The sequence below is a fragment of the Nyctereutes procyonoides genome, unplaced genomic scaffold (genome assembly GCF_905146905.1).
Source record: "Nyctereutes procyonoides isolate TBG_1078 unplaced genomic scaffold, NYPRO_anot_genome, whole genome shotgun sequence".
Lineage (NCBI taxonomy): Eukaryota > Metazoa > Chordata > Mammalia > Carnivora > Canidae > Nyctereutes > Nyctereutes procyonoides.
This window is the reverse complement of record NW_026575051.1, coordinates 19,537,171-19,560,938: the sequence shown is the minus strand read 5'-3', so window position 1 is coordinate 19,560,938 and position 23,768 is coordinate 19,537,171. Positions and strand designations below refer to the sequence as shown.

General features: G+C 40.6%; 1 protein-coding gene and 1 pseudogene across 1 annotated transcript in view; both read left to right on the top strand.

Annotated features, from left to right (window-relative positions):
- PKHD1 (PKHD1 ciliary IPT domain containing fibrocystin/polyductin) overlaps nucleotides 1–23,768 on the top strand; it is a 459,739-nt gene that overhangs the window by 154,156 nt on the left and 281,815 nt on the right. Inside the window, 2 exon segments of the mRNA XM_055330173.1 lie at nucleotides 4,789–4,935; nucleotides 4,938–5,000. Coding sequence (XP_055186148.1) covers nucleotides 4,789–4,935; nucleotides 4,938–5,000 — 210 coding nt within the window.
- On the top strand, nucleotides 10,116–19,519 carry LOC129512750 (keratin, type II cytoskeletal 8-like; annotated as a pseudogene).

The following is a 23,768-nucleotide window of genomic DNA, read 5'->3' as shown; positions in this document are numbered from 1 at the left end:
GATGAAGAGGATGAGGGCAGTGGAAGAGCAATGTTGGAGCAGAAGGTCAGGAGTGAGGTGGCTTCCACATCTGACTATTGGGGTCAAATGTTTATTGATCACTATCTCTGCATGAAGATGGAGGTAAACAAAAATGACTAAAGGCACGTTAACCTTTTTCTTCTGCCTCTTTCATTCCTCCAGTGCATGTTTGAGTGCTTCCAGTTGTGATTTCTGGAGAACAACAATCTGACTCAATAACTTGGCACACTGGATCTAGACTAAATTTAGCAACCAAAGGAGTCTTGGTACTCACTGCCGTTCACTCACTGAGACCCCCTCTTACTGCAGAAGAAGCTGCTTTTTGAGCTATTTCTTTTCTGACATGTTGCTTCTTCACATCCTTGGCCTCCCTTTGGTTCATTGAGACAATGTATGGGTTTATAGGTTAAATGTGATAACAACATCCTCTCTGAAAAAATGAGAGGGTGTGTGTTGTGTGTTGTGTTGTGTGTGTATCCATAAAGGAAACTCAGATACTTACACCGGATTCTTTAAAGTGATATAACCATTTATTGATTTGTTCTGGAATTATATAGTGAGTGCCAACTACCTAGCAGTCATTGCTCTAGACCACTGGCGGGACAGAGTTGAACAAAACAGAGAAGAGCCCTCATGAAACAGACATTCTGGTGGGAAGGGGGCAGACAATAAATATATAACTATAAACTATGCCTGATGGTAAGTGTTACGAAGGAAAGTGTGTTTGGATGAGGGGCTAGCGCCTGCTCTTTTATATAGACCAGAGAGGGAGGGCCTCTGTGAGAAGTTAACATTTGACTAGAATGACAGAGAGTGAGTGAGTCACAGGGATGTCTGACAGAAGAACACTGCAGGTAAGGGAACGACAGGAGACCTGTCAGACACCTGACATGTTCAGGGCACTTGAATGCAGGAGTGAGTCTTACAAGAAGATGGCGCAAGGGAATTGGAGATGGGTTGGTAAACCACGAAGGGCTACTTGGCAGCCCAGTATATGGAGACTTGGACTTTTATTCTGGCTGAGATGGGACATAGTAGTATGGTATAGAAAAGAGGACCCCTGGCTTTTCCAGTATGAAGTCACAACTCTGACCATGTTACAGGATAGAAGAGTCTTGTCCAGTACTTTTTGCAAACCACATCCAGGAGGTAGTTTTAGTAATTCATTCAGTTTAAAGTGGTTATTTATTTGGGATACATTAGTTATTTTGGCATTATGGGGAAAATATTGCTTGAAATGCAAATATTCTAAGTCTCTTTAAAGAAAAGTATGTTTTAATATCTTAAGTATTTATTCTTACAATATAATTTTATTATAAAATAATATTCCTATCTTACAGAAAATTTGGATATTAGAGAAACATATCTGAATTGGTTAAGGTTATTTGATTACAAATAACAGAAGCCAGCTTTCTTTTACAAAAGGAAATTTATTAAGAATGGATTAGGTTACTAAGAGAATTGATGGGAAAGTCTGGAAAATCAGATATAGAAGTAGGATCAGGGCATTTAAGAATGTATTTAAATTCAATTTGCCAGGGGATGCCTGGGTAGCTCAGTGGTTTAGTGCCTGCCTTCAGCCCAGGGCGTGATACTGGAGTCTGAGGATCGAGTCCCACATCAGGCTTCTTGCATGAAGCCTGCTTCTCCCTCTGCCTATGTCTCTGCCTCTCTCTCTGTGTGTGTCTTTCATGAATAAATAAGGTTTTTAAAAAAAGAAAAAAAATAAATTCAATTTGCCAACACATAGTATAACATCCAGTGCTCATCCCATCAAGTGCCCTCCTCAGTGCCCATCACCCAGTTACCCCATCTCCCCCACCTCTGCTTCTACAACCCTTTGTTTCCTAGAGTTAGGAATCTCTCATGGTTTGTCTCCCTCTATAATTTTTTCTTCTCAGTTCCCCTCCTTTCCCTATAATCCCTTTCACGATGTCTTATATTCCCCATATGAGTGAAACCATATGATGAATGTCCTCCAATTGACCTCCAATTGACTTATTTCTCTCAGCATAATACCCTCCAGTTCCATCCATGTCAAAGCAAATGGTGGGTATTCATCTCTTCTGATGGCTGAGTAATATTCCATTGTGTATATATACAACATTTTCTTTATCCATTCATCTGTCAAAGGACATTGGGACTCCTACAGTTTGGCTATTGTGGACATTGCTGCTATGAACATTGGGGTGCTGGTGTCCTGGTGTTTCACTACATCTGTATCTTTGGGGTAAATACCCAGTAGTATAATTGCTGAGTCATCGAGTAACTCTATTTTAAACTCTTTGAGGAACCTCCACACTGTTTTCCAGAGTGGCTGTACCAGTTCGCATTCCCACAAACAGTGCAAAAGGGTTCCCCTTTCTCCACATCCTCTCCAACATTTGTTGTTTCCTGTCTTGTTAATTTTTGCCATTCTCCCTAGTGTGAGGTGATATCTCATTGTGGTTTTGATTTGTATTTCCCTGATGGCAAGTGATGCAGAGCATTTTCTCATGTGCTTGTTGGCCATGTGTAGGTCTTCTTTGGAGAAATTTCTCTTCATGTCTTCTGCCCATTTCATGACTGGATTGTTTGTTTCTTGGGTGTTGAATTTCATAAGTTCTTTATAGATCTTGCATACTAGCCCTTTATCTGATATGTCATTTGCAAATATCTTCTCCCATTCTGTAGGTTGTCTTTTAGGTTTGTTGACTGTGTCTTTTGCTGTGCAGAAGCTTTTCATCTTGATGAAGTCCTAATAGTTCATTTTTGCTTTTGTTTCTCTTGCCTTCATGGATGTATCTTTTAGAAGTTACTGTGGCCAAGTTGAAAAAGGGTATTGCCTGTGTTCTCCTCTAGGATTTTGATGGATTCTTGTCTCACATTGAGATCTTTCAACCATTTTGAATTTATTTTTGTGTCTGGTGTAAGAGATGGTCCAGTTTCATTTTTCTGCATGTGACTGTCCAATTTTCCCAACACCATGTATTGGAGAAACTGTCCTTTTTCCAGTGGATAGTCTTTCCTGCTTTGTCGAGTATTAGTTGGCCATGGAGTTGAGGGCCCATTTCTGGGTTCTTTATTCTGTTCCATTGATCTATGTGTCTGTTTTTGTGCCAGTACCACACTGTCTTCAAGCTTTGTAATACAGCTTGAAATCCAGCATTGTGATGCCCCCGCCATTTACTTTCTTTTTCAATATTCCTCTGACTATTCGGAGTCATTATTTTCGCTTGACTTCTGATCTAACACAACATCATTAAGATTATTTGTTCCAACTCTGTGAAGAAAGTCTATGGTATTTTGGTAGGGATTTCCCTGAACGTGTACAGTGCCCTGGGTAGCATAGACATTTTCACAATATTTATTCTTCAAACCCACGAGCATGGAATGTTTTTCCATCTCTTTACATCGTCCTCAATTTCTTTCAAAAGTGTTCTGTAGTTTTTAGGGTATACATCCTTTACTGCTTTGGTTTGGTTTATTCCTAGGTATCTTATGCTTTGGATGCAATTGTAAATGGGATGGATTCCTTAATTTCTCTTTCTTCAGTTTCATTGTTAATGTATAGAAATGCCACTGATTTCTGTGGATCAGTGGCATTTTTAAGGGGCTTGGCAGGTGGGAATGGGGGGCACCTCAGCAACAGGAGCTCTTCTCAGGCTCATTTAGATACTACCACTGGAATTGCTAAAATCTAAACATTTCCAGTCTTCTATTCCCTCTTGTTCCAAATTTCCATTTGAAGCCTGGGTACATGACTTAGGCTATGGAAGGATGGGATGCTGTGATTGATAGTCTCACTTAACCCTGTTCAGTGGAACAGAGCAACTTCTTAAGGAAAATTGGATCTATTATCAAAAGTTAAGTAAAATCGATGGTGGGGCCAGCTAAAGTGGGGCAAATGTCATGCTGGTAGTCCTAATTACATTTCCTTTTACCCTAATTCTAGTAATTTTGGCCTATTTTCTTCTATTCCTATTTCTTATTCATTTGTTTCTTTGTATTTCTTTTTTTTAAGATTTTATTTATTTATTCATGAGAGACACAGAGAGAGAGAGAGAGACAGAGACACAGGCAGTGGGAAAAGCAGACACCCTGCAAGAAGCCTGATGTGGGACTTGATCCCGGGACTCCAGGATCACGCCCTGGGCGGAAGGCAGGTGCTCAATCGTGGAGCCAAGCCACCCAGGGATCCCTGTTTATTTGTATTTCTAAGCTTAATTTTATAGGCAGCTTTCATCTGCTGCTAGATGGCTAAAATGGTGACCTTCTCATCCTCATTTAACCGGTCCTAAACTGCTGGCATTTAGCATATTGTCATTAAAAATAGCATAATTAGGGATCCCTGAGTGGCTCAGTGGGTGAGCATCTGCCTTAGGCTCAGGGTGTGATCCCGGGGTCCTCGGATTGAGTCCTTCATTGGGCTCCCTACAGGGAGCCCACTTCTCCCTCTGTCTATGTCTATGCCTCTCTCCATGTGTCTCTCATGAATAAAGAAATGAAATCTTTAAAAAAAAAGAGAGAGAGAGAAATAAAAATACCATAAATAAAGATATAGTGAAGAGTGATAGCTAACCTCAACTGGCTTAGTAGCATAGTGCTTCTACCCCTGGGTGGTCCAACCTATATTCTATCACTCTTCTAGAAGAGAGAGCAAGATAAAATAAGTTTAAATTTCATCAAAGTATATAAATTGAAGAGGATTTCATCAGACATTGGAACTGTCAAAAGGAGATGAAATTTATCCTCCCAGGGACTGACAATCTTCTCTTTGGTCATTAGGAGGCAAGCTGATTTTCATGGATCCAGGGCCCATTGAGCTGAGGGCACATGCCATCCTCATTTCTGATGGTGGAGAGCTCCGGATTGGATCAGAGGACAAGCCCTTCCAAGGCAAAGCTGAGATCAAACTCTATGGGAGCTCCCACTCTACCCCTTCTTTCCATATGGTGTCAAGTTCCTGGCTGTGAGGAATGGAACTCTTTCTCTGCATGGTGAGTGAGACACTTGACCAAAAAAGGTGAGGTGGAATGGCTCCTAGACAATGTACTGGTGATGAGGAAATGGCAAAAACCTCTTAAAAATCTTTGGCTGTTAGGTACTGAGGCAACAAAGTTAATTATAGCATGGACACTATTTCCTTAAATAAGAAATATCAGCTGTTATGATTCTTGTGGCAGACAGAGTATATGTGGTTCCCAATTATTTATTCCTCTTCCTGGAAGAGGATTGTATGCTTCCACCAACTGCTGGTGACTTTCAGTGCCTCCCACTGGGTGAACCATACTTCCCTATCCCACTGGGACATGGGCTTAGCCTTGGACTTGCTTTGGTCAAAGAATGTGAGTGGAAATGATATACCACATGGCCAAAGAGAAGTTTTAAGAACTGTTACGATACTTTGGCCATCTGTCCTTTTCCTTCTGCTTGAGAATAGCCTGTCCCAAGTAGGGGTGGCTTCTTCAGCTTGGGAACCTGAACGAGGACATTAGGGGCAGAACTGCAGCCCACCTGGGGAATGATCTTTGGCAACTGAAACCATGGAGATTTGTGTTATAACTGCAGCATAGTACAGTGCAAATTGACTGATGAGCCATGTACATTGATGGCATCACAAATCGAATAGAGACAACTTTATTGTTGTCATGGCTGTCTTCCTTTCCTATAAGCAGGGTTCGGGTAGAGTTCTACTGAGAATCCTGCCCCAGAAGGGTTGGGTGCTTATGGATTTCTGGGGGAAAAAACAACAAAAAACCCCCCAAAAAACTAGGTTACATGTGCTTCTGCTGCAGTTTTGCCTTCCAATCACCTAGTCTCAGTAGGCAATATGGGCATGTTCATTTTCCTTGAGATTCAAGAAATTACTAAGTGTGCCAGGAGAATATTTAATATCAACTAGTAAGTGGTTAAGTATAAAATGAGGAGCTTTAAGTATCTTTCAGTTGCTACTTATATACTTTTGGTTACAAAGCATGAGCCCAAGGGAAATCAATAGGTAGGCTCCAGATAGTGGCTCAGTCCAGAAAACATGATGTTATCTCTGTTGGTGTTTCTATATTGGCGTGACAAACTAAAACCCCATTACTTATCATAGAATAATTACTCTAGACATGGGCTTGTAACTATGCTCAGGAATCTGTAATTTTGTTCTGTCAAGGCTCTATTTATTATATAGTAGTCCTCCCTTATCTGTAGGAGACATGTTCCAAAGCCCCCAGTGGATGCCTGAAACAATAGAGTACCAAACCGATAGATAGATAGATAGATAGATAGATAGATACACACACACACACCTATGATAAAGTTCAATTTGTAAATCAGGCACTGTAAGAAATTACCAATAGCTAATAATAAAATAATTATAACAATATAAGGTAGTAAAAGTTATATAAATGTGGTCTCTTGAAAGATCTCACTATTCTGTACTCACCCTTCTTGTGATCATGTGAGATGATAAAATGCCTCCATAATGGGATGAAGTGAGGTGAAAGACGTAGGCACTGTGATGTAGCGTTAGGCTACTAGTGACCTCCCAACCATATGTCTGATGGAGGATCATCAGCTTTCAGACTGAAGTTGATCCTGGGTAACTGAAACTACAGAAAGCAAAACTGCGGATAAGGGGGGACTAGTATAATCTCTGGGCCTCAAACATAGTTTACTAAAATGTAGTCTTTTGCCTCTTTTGGCTTACTGTGAGAGGAAACGAAATCTTTTCATCAAGCACTTATTAAGTGTTGACTTTGCACTGGCCAGGCTGCTATATACTGAGGACAGAGTTTGCAAGGCTTAAAAACCCATATCTAGACAGAAATTCCAAATGCATACAGTACTGATTCTTATGTTCTACTTTATGGAAGAACTCTTCTCCCATCTTCATCAGCAAGAACTTACATTGATGTGGTAGTCTAGCATCGTGAGGGTTTTCTATTTGCACATCAGCTGTGGTCTTCAAATGTTTGCGCCAGTCCAGAGGCCACTTAGGCTACCATTCCAGTGTACTGCTGTTTACCACTGAAAAACACAGCAGAACAGTAAGAGCGCACAGATCAGTATTTTTTATAGACCATCTGAAGGACCCTGAAGCTTAACGGTGGTCCTCTGGTTTGAGAGCCACTGTCCTATATGATGCAGATGCATACCTCTTGCTAGAAATGGAAATGCAAATGAAGAAGAGTGAAGACTCCTAATTCTTTTACTCTGTTTCTTTCATTCCAACCCATCTCATGCTCATGTTCTATTATGAAGAATCAGCAAAACAACTAATAAATAAACTTCTAGGAGCACCTGGGTGGCTCAGTAGTTGAGCATCTGCCTTTGGCTCAGGTCCTGATCCCAGGGTCCTGGGATCGAGTCTCACATCAGCTCCCTGGAGAGAGCTTGCTTCTCCCTCTATGTATGTCTCTGCCTCTCTCTGTGTCTCTCATGAATAAATAAATAAAATCTTCAAGAAAAAAATAAACCTCTATTGTGCTTGCATTTTCAAAGTACCCTGTGCTCCTAAGCCTTTGCGTTTAAACAATTGTCAGGTTAAGAAAATCCTTAGTTTCATTGTTTATAATCAATCAATATGGGGCAACCAAAACAGAGTGGATGCTTCTAATATGTTTTGAGAATTCTGAAAGTTATAAAACAATGTTGTGGCTTTAAGCCCTGTGATGTTACTGGATACTGAGAGTGCAGACACTCTCCTCTGTTCTCTCCTTCTCTTTCTTCTGCTCCCTCCACCTCCTCCCCCTCTCCTTTCCTGCATCCCCAGGGTTAGGTCATTATTAACAACTGTTTTACCCATTTCCACATAGCACTGCCAGTGTGGAGGTAACTAGGATCTCTGGAGAACCGCAGCACTTGCACAGTGAACACTTGCAAAACTAAGCTATTTTCCTCTCTGAAATGATGCCGCCACATCTCATTCATTTGAAGGAAACACTATGTGGGAAAGAGCGCAGTTAGTGAGAGAGGGTTTGCTTCCCTCAGTGTCTGTCAGAGTATCCCCAGCCCAGCCTGCAGCTCATCAGTCCTCCCCTTTCCCTGTCTCCTGAACACCTGAGGTCTCAGAATCCCCTCTGGCGGGGCTGTATAGCATGGCTAAAATCATTACGTAATTTCACTGGCCTTTTCTCAGGGCCAGACGTGGGTCTGGTGACACTGGGGCTTTAGGGAAAAACTAATTTTCTTTTGCTGTCAAGTATGCAAAACGGCAAGCAACTTGATTCACTGCTTCACACCCAAAGTCCCTAATGACCGAGCCTTCACTCAGCTTCCTGGCATGATGTAGTGAGATTCACCACCTAGTGCACAGAAGACTTGTCTCCAGGAGATTTTTAAAATCCAGGTTTCTGGTCCTCACCCCCAGAGTCTGACTCACTAGGTGGGCCCTAGTGGGCCTAGAAGTGTGCATTTCAATGGGATCTCAGGAGATCTGATTCAGACGGCTCACTAAGTACTCTTAGAGAAATGCTGGTTATTAGTGGTTCATAGTTTTGGAATCAGAAATCTGTCCAGTTCTGGACACTTACCATCTATGACCTTGGACAAATGAAGCTCCATAAAACCAGGAAAATATGGTTCCCACCTTGTAGATCTACTGCTTATGAACTACTCTAAAGTGTTTGGCACAAACTAACACACAAGCAGAGTTAGTTCTGGCTATTTTAGTATACTCTTACCCGCTAGCCCAAGCACTGAGGACCCAGTGCCAATTATCTCATGTTTTCTTTTAGTGGGGAGAGAGTGAGGGGTGTCTATCTCAAAATTTGGCATAAGGCCAGCCCTGCCTAGAGATTTTTCTCCTTATTAATTTCCTTGTCTACCCCTTCTGGTCAGAGCAAGAGAGAGGTTTTAGCAATATTACCAAGCATCTTCTATTCTGTTCCCACCATCTAGTAAACACCTTTTGATTTTAATCTCTGGTGGCACAGCTGCTTCCCAGCAGTGGAAAACCACCATTCCTGGGTTTGGTTATAAGAAAGTCTTCTGGAAACCATTTGCATGGGCCCTAGAATAGCCAGAAGCAGAGCACTGCCCAGTAATGAGGCCTTTTGTAGGCATTTTATCCCTCATGTTCAACAGTGAGAGGCCTGACTGATGGGTATTAATTTAGCTCCAGCTCAGGTCACAGAGAATCACACAAATGGTCTGCATGTCAGGACTACAGCTTTCCCACCTTCCCTCTCCTATCACATTCTTCACTGCCACCCCTGGAACCCTTCTGCTCCAGCTGATTTCTATCATGGATTCATATAGCTAAGCAAACAGGCTTTTCTGTTCAGCTGTCATGAGGAACGATGGAGTTGAAAGTGCATTTCATGTTTTTCTTTTAATGTAGGAAAACTCACACACTTGTACAGACACACACACACACACACACGTAGCACCATTTTTCTCTTTCTTGGGATTTGGGAGTGGACTGTTCTGTTCGGAATCTCTGATGGGTTTCAGATTGCTTAGGAAATCCTGTCAGTGGCTCACTGGGATTCTAAATGTGACTCAAGGGTCTCAGGACTCCTCCAGAGTGGCAGTCTGGGGTCTGGCCAGTTGTAGTCAATAAGGAAATTGCACTCGTGCTTCTTCTTTTCCCCACTCTGTCTGCCAGTCCAGGTTCACTACCCCAAACCGAGTGTCAATCACTTGTCACTTTTCAAGGGGGTCGCTGTCAACCTGGGTAACTTGAATTTTTGACAATGTAATTACGGCCCTTGCTTCCACAGTGGGAGTCTGAACAGGATGGTGGGGCTTTTATTGATTGTTCAGCAGGGAAATTTATCAATGTCTCTCACTTCATTTCCAGTTCCTCCCTGAGAAATTTGGCTGACAGTTTCTTAGGAGAAAAAGCAGTCTTATGGCCTTGAATGGACTTCTGCCTTTGTCCTTTTCAGTAAATTATAAGATACAGACATTAAATATACATGGAAGTTTCTGAGTAAAGCTGGTATGTGGGAGCATGGTTGAGGAAAACACTAGTACAATCATTATGAACCTAAGGATTTGGTAGGAACAAGTAAGGAAAAAAATTAGTCTAAACAAGCAAGTGTAGATATGGTTTATTTTCCTTCCAAAAGTACCAAGTACCTTTATTTAAATTCCATGCTTTTTATAAGTATTGTATGATGGACACTATTTTAGTTGCTAAAGCCAGTCGGGTTGTCTTGAAGCATAGTACCAGGTATGTGGAGTAGACACGCATTTAGGAGCATATTCCTGGTTTTCACCCTATGCTCTGCAAAATCTAGATGTTTCCTAGAGGAGGGGGTTCCTCAGACAACAAAAACCTAGGGGGGGCGAGCAATAATGGTTTAAATTGCTCAAGAAATTCATTTATTGATTATCTCTATATTTGCGTTTTAAGTAATATTTCATTAGAAGAAAGAGTTCCATTGCTAAAATAGTGATTAAAAGCAACTCTCCTAAACTCATCCTTTTAACTGTGGTGTGTAGATACTTTTGAGGAATTCAGGGCTCCTCTTTGTCTGACTCTTGCTTTCCCCAGAACTGATAGAGCTCAGGGACTTTTCCTACCATCTACTCTTTGATGTAGGGTAAAACTTTCCAGAGCCTAGTTCATCTTAGAATATTTCTTCCAACAATATTTTCAGATCTCTGCTTTTTTGTTACCTGAACAGCCACTTCCAATTCAGTCTCCTCTACATCCATAACATCTCCTCTTGACCCTGACTGATATCTATTTCTTCTAGACCATGAGTCTTCCCCTTTTTTGTCTCTTATTCCTTTAGCCTGGAATATAAACCATTGTGGTGGCATGGCATTTTTGTGTGTAGCTTTACTCCTCCTAAATTGCTTGGTGTTAAGGGACAGAAACCCCATGCAACAAAGTTAGAACAGAGAACTTATGAGTTTTTGGTCAAGCTGCAAGGTGGACGGGAAGACCATTTGCCTGAGGTATGACTGCCTCCAGGGTCTCCATCCTGTCAGGACTCACTCACAATCTCTCACCTCTGCATCTCTGTGCTTGTATTGGCTTCACTTGCTCCTACTCCTTACTGGCTACTTCTACATGGCTATTGCATTTTCTGGTTTCATGTGGACTTCAGTTTTCCACCACCAAAGAAAAAAAGGTCTGGAAGCAGATGATGTATCCTCAAAAGGCCAGTAGTAGCATAATGCCACATCACAATGCCTGTGTCCTTCACCTCACTTCATCTCATCACATAGTCATTTTATCATCTCACATCATCACAAGGAGAAGGATGAGTACAGGTATTTTGAGAGAGAGAGAGAGAGAAGAGACCACATTCACATAACTTTTATTACAGTTGATGATTATGATTGTTCTATTTTATTAGTTATTATTAATCCATTGTGCATAATTTATAAATTAAACTTTATCATAGGTATGTATGCATAGGAAAAAACTTAGGATACTTAGCGTTTGGTACTATCTGTGGTTTCAGGCATCCACTGGTGGTCTTGGAATGTATAGCCTACAGATAAGGAGGGACTACTAGAAATGCTATGGTTTTTCTTCCTCCTTTTCGAGGGTCTTGGATTTTCTCAGTATTAAATAGTTGCTTTGTCTTCCCCTAGCACTTTTTACCACAAACTATTGCCTGAGATCTCATGGGAATCTGGAGCTGGTGGTGTGTAAATTGGCCGTAGGTCTTTGCAAATGGAAGAGGTACATTTTTAGGGGATGTTTGAGAGACTTGAACCTTCCAGACAGAAATCTGACTCAGAACAGACTGTATTTTTCACTAATTACTATCTTAATCCATATTCTGATAGATCTTTTCCCCTTTCCCTTTGACACCACCACCTTGGGCACCATAGCTTTCCAGTTGATTTAAGACATATTTTTTAAATATTTTATTTATTTATTCATGAGAGACACACACACAGAGAGGCAGAGACATAGGGAGGGAGATGCAGGCTTCCTGTGGGGAGCCTGATTCGGGACTTGATCCCAGGACCCTGGGTTCGCGACCTGAGCCAAAGGCAGACACTCAACCACTGAGCCACCCAGGTGTCCCTACAGTGGATTTAAGATATTTAAAAAGGCCAGTTCCAACTTATCTATCTATATCTATCTATCTATCTATCTATCTATCTATCTATTATCTATCTATCTATCTATCTATCTATCTATCATCTATGAGAGACACAAAGAGAGAGGCAGAGACATAGGCAGAGGAGAAGCAGGCTCCCTGCAGGGAGTCCAATGCAGGACTCAATCCCAGGACCCTGGGATCACACCCCGAGCCAAAGGCAGATGCTTAACCACTGAGCCACCCAGGTGTTCCCAACTTACCTACTTTAAAACTTCACCCTCCTTCTCATGTAATGCTCCTTTCCTTCTCAAAGCTCTGGCCTGAGGCATTTGGAGTAGCAGGGGTTTGGTCTGCTCCTTTGCATTTGTGTCTATTTTTTTTTTTTTTACCTATATTTTCTTGGTGCTGCGACAGGTAGACAAGGGGAGGTGAGAAGGCTCACTGAAGGCTTTACTGAAAAAACTGTGTCTTGTATCCTCTGCTAGGTGTGGCTGGCTCTCTGGATAAAAGTGGTCGACTATTGATTCTCTTCCTAAAGATTTCTATACAAGAGCATTGGAGCCTTGTAGGAGACCTACCCCCTGTTTTCTAGTGTGGAGGCATTCCCCAACCCCCACCCCGGGTTTGCAATGCCCTTAGATACCACCTTAGGTCCAGTTAAGATGGAGTACCAGAAAACTGGCTCACGGAAAGCTATCTCCCCCAGAATCCACCTAATCAGAACAAAGTTACCGAACTTCGCACAGGAAAGATGTTTCACTCACCACCCCTTGCCCTGCTCAGCTCTCTTTTTCTAATTATCCTTTTTCCTCTTCAGATAGGTACAGGTAACCCATCAACTATGCTGCATGTGCAGACATCTAACCTGGGGGAATGAATCCAGGCCCCTATCCTTGCAGGCAACCCTATGCCTGGTACTTTTGAAACCCCTTTTCTCTAAGTGGAGAGGAGTACCTTCAGTCCTCCCTCTACGGGAAGGAAAGGAAAGGACAAGGCCAGTTTACCCAGGCTGATGACTCATTCCCATTTCTGAGAATTCCTTTGAATGTCCTCTTTTAGTTAGCTCGTATAGCCTGAGGTGGGGTCTGTCAAGGGATGGCTCAGATGGCAGAGTTAGATTAGTCTCCTTTTTCTAACCCCCAAGGAAATGTCTGCTCCCTAACTGTTCATGGCTCACTTACAATGTGAGACGTTTATCATCTCTTTGTTTCCTGCTTGGGCCCTCTTGGTTGCTTTAGGGGAGCAGAAGTCCTGCTTGAGAACATGCTACATTTGCACCATATGAAAGGGTGCCCCAAGGGATATTGGGTTGAAAGGGAGAGCAGTTCGACATTTGTGCTTTTATGTGTGTGTCTGTGTATTTTGCTGTGATTCATTTTGATTTAGGGGTGGAAAGGAAGTAAGATAGAATTGTAGGGAGAAATGGAGGAAGAAGGATGGGGAAAATTTAACATCAATTCTTTGCTTTCTATAATCTTAAATTCAAACAAACTTCAATACAGCATTGGGGTTCTAGTCAGCTTGTATGTCATGGCGGATCATCGTTATGTGGTCAAGTTATCTTGGAACCCTTAGCATGGTAGGAGGGCTAGTGATGCATGCCTCGTTCTTCCTTTTGAGCGGGGGAAGATGGGTCCTTGACTATATACATATCTCTCAAAATATAACCAACCCTGCCAATGGAAGGTAAGGTGAGAATTTTCTTTATTCTGTGTCATGCTTCAAGAAAGTCCAAAATACAACTATCCTATGCACAATGGCAGAAATGTTTCTGGTAAAATCTAATTGATTTTTTTTTTTTAACTGAGACAACTTAAAATCTGTAATTCCTTGATTTGGACAAGAGTGACCTTGGAACAATCTATATGAAAGAGTTCCTTAATTTAAGAGTATAAACTACACTTTAAGGAACTTATTTAAACACGTTAAAGTGAACCTGCTGTTTTTAAGGTCTTTAGGATTTTAGGTGTTTACATGTAAATGCATACTGCTAATTAGAAATGAGTTCTAGCTATTCAATAATCCAAGTACAGCAGGAACCCCACTTAGAAACACATTGTAAGATACTTTAGGTTTCTATATATACCTGCAAATGTTGGCATTAGTCAGATCTTTTTTGGTTGCAAGTGACAGAAAACCCAGTTTAGGAAAAAAAAATAAGGGTATTTATTGCCTCATATAACTGGAAAAAACAAAACAAAACTAAAAAAACTTTGAGGCCCAGCTGAGTCCAGGTGCTCCAATGAAGTCATCAGGACTTTGTTTCACTGCAACTCTAAGCTCTGCTTTCCTTTGAGTTGGCTTCATTTCCTTCCTTCCTTTTTTTTAAATTTTTTATTTTGAGATAGAAGACACATGCACATGTGTGAGGGGAGGGGTGAAGGAGAGGGAGAGAGAGAATCTTAGGATCCACAGGATCCACACCCAGTGCTGGGCTCCATCTCAAGACCCAGAGATCATAACCTGAGCTGAAAGTTGGACACAACTGACTGAGCCAGACCCAAGTTGGATTCGTTTTCAGTCAAGCTCTCCTCTCCTGGAGGCAGAAATAGGTCTCTGCAGCTGCAGATGAAAAAGCAACTGTTATCCACCTGCTATTTGACCTCTGAGCAAATTCTAGTATTTCCTTCCATCAACATTCACATCTCTCCTGTTTTTTTGCCCTAGTTTTTAACACTAATGTATTACATACAGTATATTTATCATATTTATTGTGCTTGTTCTAGAGTCTTCCTTAATAGAATGTTTAGATCATGATGGTAGGGAATTTACCATTTTGTTTTGTTTTATTCATTTACAATATCCCTATAACTTACAATAGGGCCTGGACTCATAGTAGGCTTTCAAGAAATATATATTGTGAATTGAATAAAAAGCTTGAACAAAAACCTCAGGATTAATTTTGGCCCTGTTTGGGTCATAAGCCTATCACTAAAACCACTGCTATGACCACAGAGGTGGTATTCTTTGGGCCAGGAGAGAGAAAATGTGTGCACAACCACCCAGAACAACACTGTCTGAGGTGGAGGCAGGATGGTTTATTAACATTAGAGATGTGTTATCTAACCAAAATAAGGGAAGGGACAGGTAGAAACAACAGCTTGTATACTTTTTAAACATTTGACCATCTAACATTTTTACTACTTTTACTAATTTGCTACTATAAATTAATACAATTTTATTGGATAATAAATTTCAATTTGTTTAGTTTGGCTAGGGATAAAAAACCCAACAAACCAGTCAATTCACTGGTGAAAATGTGAAAGTGAAACCACAATTGATAGAAACATAATCAATAGAAAATTTAGAATTGAGGAATATATAATATTTTGATATTTTCTAGATTTGATTATGCCTAGAAAGTGTTAGTAAAAGAATGAAGTTGACTTTAAGATCGTTTTCAGTTAGGGGATCTAGGACCACATGAATCTTTATCTGGATTGGTCACTTTTTTGGTGTAAATATATACATTAAAGGCAATGGCCAGCAAAGGCATCAATCCTGAGTGTAGTTGGCCCTTGAACAGCTTGGGGGTTAGGGGGACTGATCCCTTGCACAGTTGAAAATCCATGTATAACTTTGACTCCCCCAAAACTTAACTACTAATGGTCTACTGTTGACTGGAAGGAAGCCTTATCAATAACATAAACAGTCAACACATATTTTGTATATTATATATATTATACACTGTGTTCTTACAATAAAGTAAGATAGAGAAAAGAAAATGTTATTTAGAAAATCATAAAAGACAAAGTACACTTGGAGTAATACAGTGTAAAAATTTTGTGTATAAGTGAACCTGTGTAGTTCAAAGCCATGTTGTTCAAGGCTCAACTATATTGGGACTTGGCTGAAGTCATAAAGAGGACCTCTAGTGAGCAATGATGTATCACATGACTAATTCTTCTTGACTAAGCTAGAAGGGGATTGGCAACAAGCTTGCTTTCCTTCTCTACTCCTAAGACCACAAAAGACATTGGGGACTATGCTGATTAACAAATGTAAGTCTAGGGCAGCCCGGGTGGCTCAGCGGTTTAGCACCACCTTCAGCCCAGGGCCTGATCCTGGAGACCCTGGATCGAGTCCCACGTCGGGCTCCCTGTATGGAGCCTGCTTCTCCCTCTGCCTGTGTCTCTGCCTCCCTCTCTCTTTCTCTCTCATGAATAAATAAAATCTTAAAAAAAAATGTAAGTCTAGTGTAGCCACTGAGTTTAAGAAGAGAAGAGAGCAGACTTGTCTCAGTGTTCAGGGGAGAGCCTGTCTAGCCTATCTACTTTAGGCCTTGCTAGATTTAGGAGAAGATTCCAAGGAGCTGCCTCTTGAAACATTTTCCCTATCTCTATGAGGGAGAAGAGGGTAAAAGTGGAGACTCCCCTTTGTATGGCCTGGTGAATTTTCCATTCCCTAGGACTATGCCAAGTATAACCCAGAAATGAGTGAGGGATTGAGAGGGTGGGGCAGGGAAGAGTGCTGTGGATATCTCTTAACTACTAAGGAAATTATTTCCTATCAAAAGCAGAGGCATTAACATATTATAAATTTTAGTACTACAATAGAATGTTTAGGCCACACAAAGATAAATTGGGAAGGTATTTTCAATTTAGAACAATAGATTTTTTTGAAACTGCATGCTACTTCCTTCTAAAATCCCAACTGTTAATAAAATGAACTATGGAAAGATAGTATCTAACGCCTTAAATTTCCTATGTAAGCCCCTATAGTTCCAAAATATTTGCATAGATGTATATATCATATTGGTTCTATTTATCTGGAGAACTCTGACTAACAGTGATTTATTCATTCAGGAATAACATAAAAAAATTCAGAGAAAAACTTTGGAATCATAAGATTTTTGATAGGAAATTTAAGGCCTTAGATACTATTTTCACTATTTAATCCTATCAACAGTTGAAATAGATAGATATGGTATGTAGATGACAGATATATCATATTAGTTATATTTATCCTGAGAACACTAATACTGTGGATTATAATAAGATTTTTATAAGGAATTGTCTCATGTGATTAGAGAAGCTGAGAAGTCTCAAGATCTGCAATCAGCAATTTGGAGACCTAGGATAACTGATGTATATAGTTCTAGTTTGAGTCCAAAGGCCTGAGAACTAGGAGAACAAATGCTGTCAGTCCAAAAGCCAGAAGGCTTGAAACCTAAGAAGAACCAGTGTTTCATTCCAAATCTGAAGGCTGGAAAAGACCAATGTCTCAGCATAGCAGTTGGGCAGGGCTTTCCTCTCACTTAGCCTTTTTGTACTATTCTGATCTTTGATAAATTGAATAAGGCCCACCCTCATTAGGGAGGACAATCAGCTTTACTTAATCCATTCATTCAAATGTTAATCTCATCCAGAAACCTCTTCACAGACATATGAAAATAATGTTGGCCACTTGTCTTTGGCCTTAGCCCAGTCAAGTTGACACATCACAATCACTAATGTGGATCCCATTTTCTATAACTGACTCTGTATCATATCTTGGACACCTAATCCAGGAAGAAAGCAAGCCTTTTGTCTCGACACATAGTTTCCCAAGGGGAAATACTTATCTCTAAGATCCATTTCTTCCTTTCAATATTTCTATAGTTTATTTTCTCCTGCTAGCACATGAGGATCTTTGCTGGCATTCTGCATCTTCTCCAGATGAGCTTGTTCTGACTCAGAGAACACTCACTCACTCATCTTCCTCCTGATGAATGTCAAGAGTTTGGGCTCTGGAAGTAGACTGCTTAGGTCCAAATGCCATCTCTATCACTGGTTATCTGGTGGAACTTGAAAGTCAATTCCTCAATGTTATGGTCTCCATATCCATAAACTGGAATGATTCTAAAACATTTTGACCTAGAAACAGCTTCTTGGCCCCTTCTTGAAGCTCCATCAGGGTCAGCCTACTCTCCTTCACCCCAGCCTCCATTCCAGCCTCTACCGTGTCCTTCAGGGTGACCCAGAAGTCCTACAAGATGTCCACCTCCAGCCCCCAGGGCCATCAGCAGCTGTTCCTACATGAGTACACCTGGCACATGTATCAGCTCCTCCACCTTCTCCTGATTGGGCAGCAGCAGCAGCTTCTGGGGTGGTCTGAACAGCAGTAGGAGTGCGGTCAAGGGCTACGGCAAGGTCAGGGGTAGGGAGGCATCATGACTTTCTCAGTGAACCAGAGCTTGCTGAGCCCCCTTAAGCTGGAGGTGGACCCCAACATCCAGGCTGTGCACACCTAGGAAAAGGAGCAGATCAAGACCCTCTACAAGTTTTCCTCCTTCATCAACAAGCTGCAGCACCTGAAGCAGCAGAACAAGATTCTGGAGTCTGAGCAGGGCCTCCTTCAGCAGCAGAAAACTACTTATAGCAACAAAGACAATGTGTTTGAGAGCTACATCAACAACCCTTGGTGGTGGCTGGACACGCAGTAGCCTTGGAGAAGCTGGAGCTGGACGTGGAACTTGGCAACATGCAGGGGCTGGTGGGGGACTTCAAGAATAAACATAAGGAGGAGATCAAAGAACATCCAGACATGAAGAATGAATTTGTCCTCATCAAGAAGGATATAGATGAAGTTTACATAAACAAGGTAGACCTGGAGTCTCTCCTGGAAGCTCTGACTAGTGAGAATAACTTCTTAAGGCAGCTGTATGAAGGGGAGACACATAAGCTGTAATCCTAGGTCTCAGACATGTCTGTGGTCCTCTCCATGGACAGCAGCTTCTCCTTGGACCTGGACGGCATTGTCACCAAGGTCAAGTCCCACTAAGAGGAAATCGCCAACTGCAGCCAGGCTGAGGCCAAGACCATGTACCAGATCAAGTATGAGGAGCTACAGACATTTGCTGGGAAGCAAGAGGATGACCTCTGGTGCATGAAGATGGAGATTTCTGAGATGAATCAGAATATCAGCTGACTTCAGCCTGAGATTGAGGACCTCAAAAGCCAGAAGGTTTCCCTGGAGGCTGCCACAGCTGATGCTGAACAGCATGAGGAGCTGGGTGTTAAGGATGCCAATGCCAAGGTGGTTGAGCTGGAGGCTGCCTTACAGTGAGCCAAGCAGGACATGGCGCAGCAGCTTCATGAGTACCAGGAACTCCTGAATGTCAAGTCACTGCCTACCACAAGCTGCTAGAAGACAAGGAGAGCCAGCTGGAGTCTGGGATGCAGAACATGAGTATCCATGCTAAGACCACCAGCAGCTACTCAGGTGGCCTGCACTTGGCCTATGAGAGGCTCACAAACCCTGGCCTCAACTATGACCTGAACTCCTTCCAGTCCAGCTTTGACTTTGGCAGGGACTCTAGTCCCTTCAGCCAGGGAAGCTTGTTCAAGGTTGTAGTTGTAAAGAAGATCAAGACCTGTGATGGGAGGCTGGTGTCTGAGTTGTCCAATGTCCTGTCCAAGGGAATAGCTGCTGTGGTCTCTCCCAGCCTCCCCTATTCTGTGCCTGCCATAGAGACTTTGGGGGAAGGAGGTGTACAGGGAAGTGGTGAGAACAGGAGACCCACCTAGGGCTCAGCCCCAGTCCTCAGCCTACCCTTGAGGGGAGTCTGCTGCCTTGGGTACTCCCTCCTGCCCATGCCTCTAACTAAAAGCCAATTCAAGTGTCTGTTCCAAAATAAAGCTTCAGGTGGCTCTGCCAATCCCCACCCCTCTGCCTGCAATTAAAAACAACAACAACAACAACAAAAAACAACAACAAACATTTCTCATGGTACTCTATGGTTTAAATGAACTAAAACATGTAAGGCATTTAGCCCAAGAATAAACATCAATTACTCAGTAGATGTTATTTATTGTTGTTATCATGTGCCTACAGTTTTTTTTTTAAGATTGATTGATTTATTTATGATAGACATAGAGAGAGAGAGCCAGAGACACAGGAGGAGGGAGAAGCAGGCTCCATGCTGGGAGCCTGACGTGGGACTCGATCCCGGGACTCCAGGATCGTGCCCTGGGCTAAAGGCAGGTGCTAAACTGCTGAGCCACCCAGGGATCCCCCATGTGCCTACAGTTTTGATGTGATAAAGCTGCCTCGTTATTATTCTAAGAATGCTGGGATGACATTGTTTTCCAGTAATCCATTGCCTAGAGACCTGGTTGTTATTCTTAATTTCTCCTTTTCTATCATTCCCTATATTGTGTCCATCACCAAGTCCTGATTTTAATTCTTGGACAATTCATGAACCCAGTTACTTTTCCCACCCCCATTACTATCGCCTTCCTTCACGATACCACCAACCTGTGTCCAGACTACTGTTCAAGCTTTCTGGCTTATCTGTTAGTTGCCATTTTTGTTTCTCTCCAGTTCATTCTTTACCTTGGAGCCACGGTGGTCCTTTAAAAGCACAGATCAGTTTATATCATGCTGCTGCTCAGAGAAAGCTCTCCAGTGGTGTCCCGTCCAAGGTTTCTAACACAGTTATGGTGTTCTATTGGTTGTAGTCTCTGGGTACTCCTTCTGCTGTCTCTGCATGCCCCTCCTACTCTGCCCTCCTCACTGCAGTGTTCCAGTCTTGGTAAACTTCTCTTAGTTTATCAAATGGTTAATAATAGTCTTGACTTGACATTTTTTACATTTTCTAGTATCAAAAACGAATTCAGTGTTGCTAAGTAAATGGAATGTTACATGGGCTGGAGCTTGTGATTTTTTCCTTCAAAGAAAATTCTTCCATATATATCATCAAAGCAGTACTATTAATAGTATTGCTTTCAGCCTGGTCATGGAGGAAGAGTATTGTTGAATTCGGCATTATATGTAGTGTTTGTTAAAATTGGATTTTACCTACATCCTGGCACTTTATAATTTTCAAAACTCCTTCCCATTCTTTCCTTTCATTTAACTCTCACAACAACTTTATGAAGTAGCAAAGACTGGGATTATTACTTTTGTCTTACCAATAATGAAACCAGGTCCAGACAGGGAGGTAACACTCATTCCATCCTTTTCATATGCTTAAGATACACGTGGCTCACTTCTATTTTGTGTACCCATAGCTGTGGCAGAAAGACAAACTGAAGATACTCCTTTCAGGTTTCCAGAATAGTCTTTTCAATTTTAATTTTTCACGTTATTAACTCTTTTTGTAATTTCTTTTTCCCACCTTTATAATATTATTGATTGGGACATAAAGAACCTGTTTCTTTCCCAGTTATTTACCTTCAGTATTTTTATGACATTTTCTGACCTGTATAATAGCAAGTCTACAAGTCTTTTTTTTTTTTCTTTTTAAAGAAAGAGAGAATCTTAAGTAGGCTCCATTCCCAGTGTGAGCCAGACACGGGGCTTGACAGCACAAACCATGAGATCATGATCTGAGCCAAAATCAAGAGTCTGACACTTAACTGACTGAGTCACCCAGGCACCCCAGAAAACTCTTTTATGGATGACATAAAAATTTGCCTATTTGTTTCCTGGTTGGTTGGTTGGTTTTTTTATTTATTTATTTATTTATTTATTTATTTATTTATTTATTTATTTATTTTTCCACATTAAAACTGGTTTCACTGAGCTAAAACCAAGGCGTACATAGGACTGTTTCCTTTTGGAGACTCTGAAACCAGAGTCTTAAATTTAAACCCAGTCTTTAATTCAGGGGTGGCAAACTATGGCCCATTGGCTATATCTGAACCATTACCTGTTTTTGTAAAAAAAATTTTATTTCACACAGCCATGCCCATCCATGTGTTTAGGTGTTATCTATGGCTGTGTCATACTGCAGTGGCAACACAGGCCACCTGGCCTACAAACCCCTAACAATATGTTATCTGATTCTTTACAGAACAGCTTTGCCAACTTCTGCTTTAATCTATCTAGAATTTATTTATTATGTTATTTATTTATTTATTTATTTATTTATTTATTTATTTATTTATTTATTTTTAAGTAAGTTACCTGACTTAAATGTTATTTTTCTTCAAATGGTTAGTCAGTTTTCTTGATACTGTTTATTTAACAATGCAGTTTTGCTAGGCTGCAAATGGTCCCAAATATGTTCATGTCTCAATTCCTGGGACCCGTGAAGTTTGCCTTATTTGGCCAAGGGAACTTTTCAGATGTGATTAAATTAAAGATCTTGAAATGGAGAGATTATTGTGGATTTCCGAATGGTTTTAATGTAAATACATTGGTCTTTATCAGAGGGACACAGGAGGAGTCATACAAAAAAGAAGATGGGGTTGAAGGAAGCAGAGATAGTAGGGATGCACCTTGAAGAACAAGAGTCCACAAGCCAAGGAATACAAGGTGGCCATTAACAGTTAAAAAGGCAGGGAATCAGATCTTCCTCAGAGTCTCCAAAAGGAAACGGTCCTATGTACACCTTGATTTTAGCTCAGTGAAACCAGTTTTGGAATTCTAAGCTTTAGAACTATTAGGTAATATATTTGTGTTGTTTTTAGACAATAATGTTGTGCTTATTTGTTACCGCAGCAGTAGGAAACTAATGCAGCAATATTTCCTTAGAATTTTAAATGTTACCTTTATCACATGCTGAATTCTTATCTGACTTACATACAGATTAACATCTTTTATAAACAACTTTTTAGACCAAATTTAAAATCTGGCAAAGAATGTGAATAGATACATCTGTACAATTAATGCAAATGTCCAGTTAATCTGAGTACATGTGGAGAAGGCTCAGGTTTATCTTATGTTGACAATGAAAGAGAGATTCTTTTTGGTTTTTATGAGTTTTCTTCTACCTTCTCCTCATTTGTAATGAAAGAAACACAAATTAAAACAAAAGTGATTTCTTTTTCCATTAGTAATCAAATTGACCAAAACCAAAAAAAAAAAAAGTAGTAGAAAGTATGAGGAATGGGCAAACATGTATGCTGCTAGTAAATATAGAAGTTGTGAGTCTTCCTATAAGGAAATTTGGTAATTATATCAATAGGCTTAAAACGAGGTATGTACCTTGATACAGCTATGCCACTTTTGGGAGTTCGTTCTAAGGAAGTGATCATGAAGCATGCATAAAAATTATGCTCAAGAATGTCCTTGTTTGCATTATTTATGGGAGTAAAATATTGAGAAAAAACTGAGTACAAAGGAATAAAGGATTAGTATACAAAATACATATCTTTTAAGTGGGATACTATGATACCATTATGAAGTTAAATAATATATAATACAGCTATTATTAAGTATAATATTAAATAAAGAAAACAATATATATTATATTAGTTAAATATATTAATATATTAATATTTACTAAATTAAAGAGAATTTGCAAAAATGGTATGTTGAGAATCATAGCGTAATTCTATGGTATGTACAGAATTAATTATTTATATATGACATTTTGTCAACTTGTGAACATAAGAAAGAAAGGATAGGAAAGAAGAGACATTTATTAGTCACTGTAAGGTTGTGAATGCTTTTATTATCTTCATTTTGCTTCTCTATATTTTTATATTAACATTACTTACCAGTTACTTTTCTAAAAAGAAATTATGCCATTAAAAATTAGCCCCTTTTCCCCTCATTGTTGCCTCCACTCCAAGCAATGATTATCAAAAATACTATCTGGTCTGAAATATACCTGAAGTTTTATATATTTCCTGGGCAATGAATAGGAGTGGGAATTAAAGGCATACTGCAGAAGCCTTTTGCTCATACCATCAGGATTTTGCACCTCTACTTTAAGTAAAGGACTGGCCAGAACAGTTCTGTAGGGCCTAAGAACATCATTTATTTAATTGGCCTGAAATCCTTGAAGGAGCTAGGAACAGTGTTATAGTTATTTCCATGTATCTT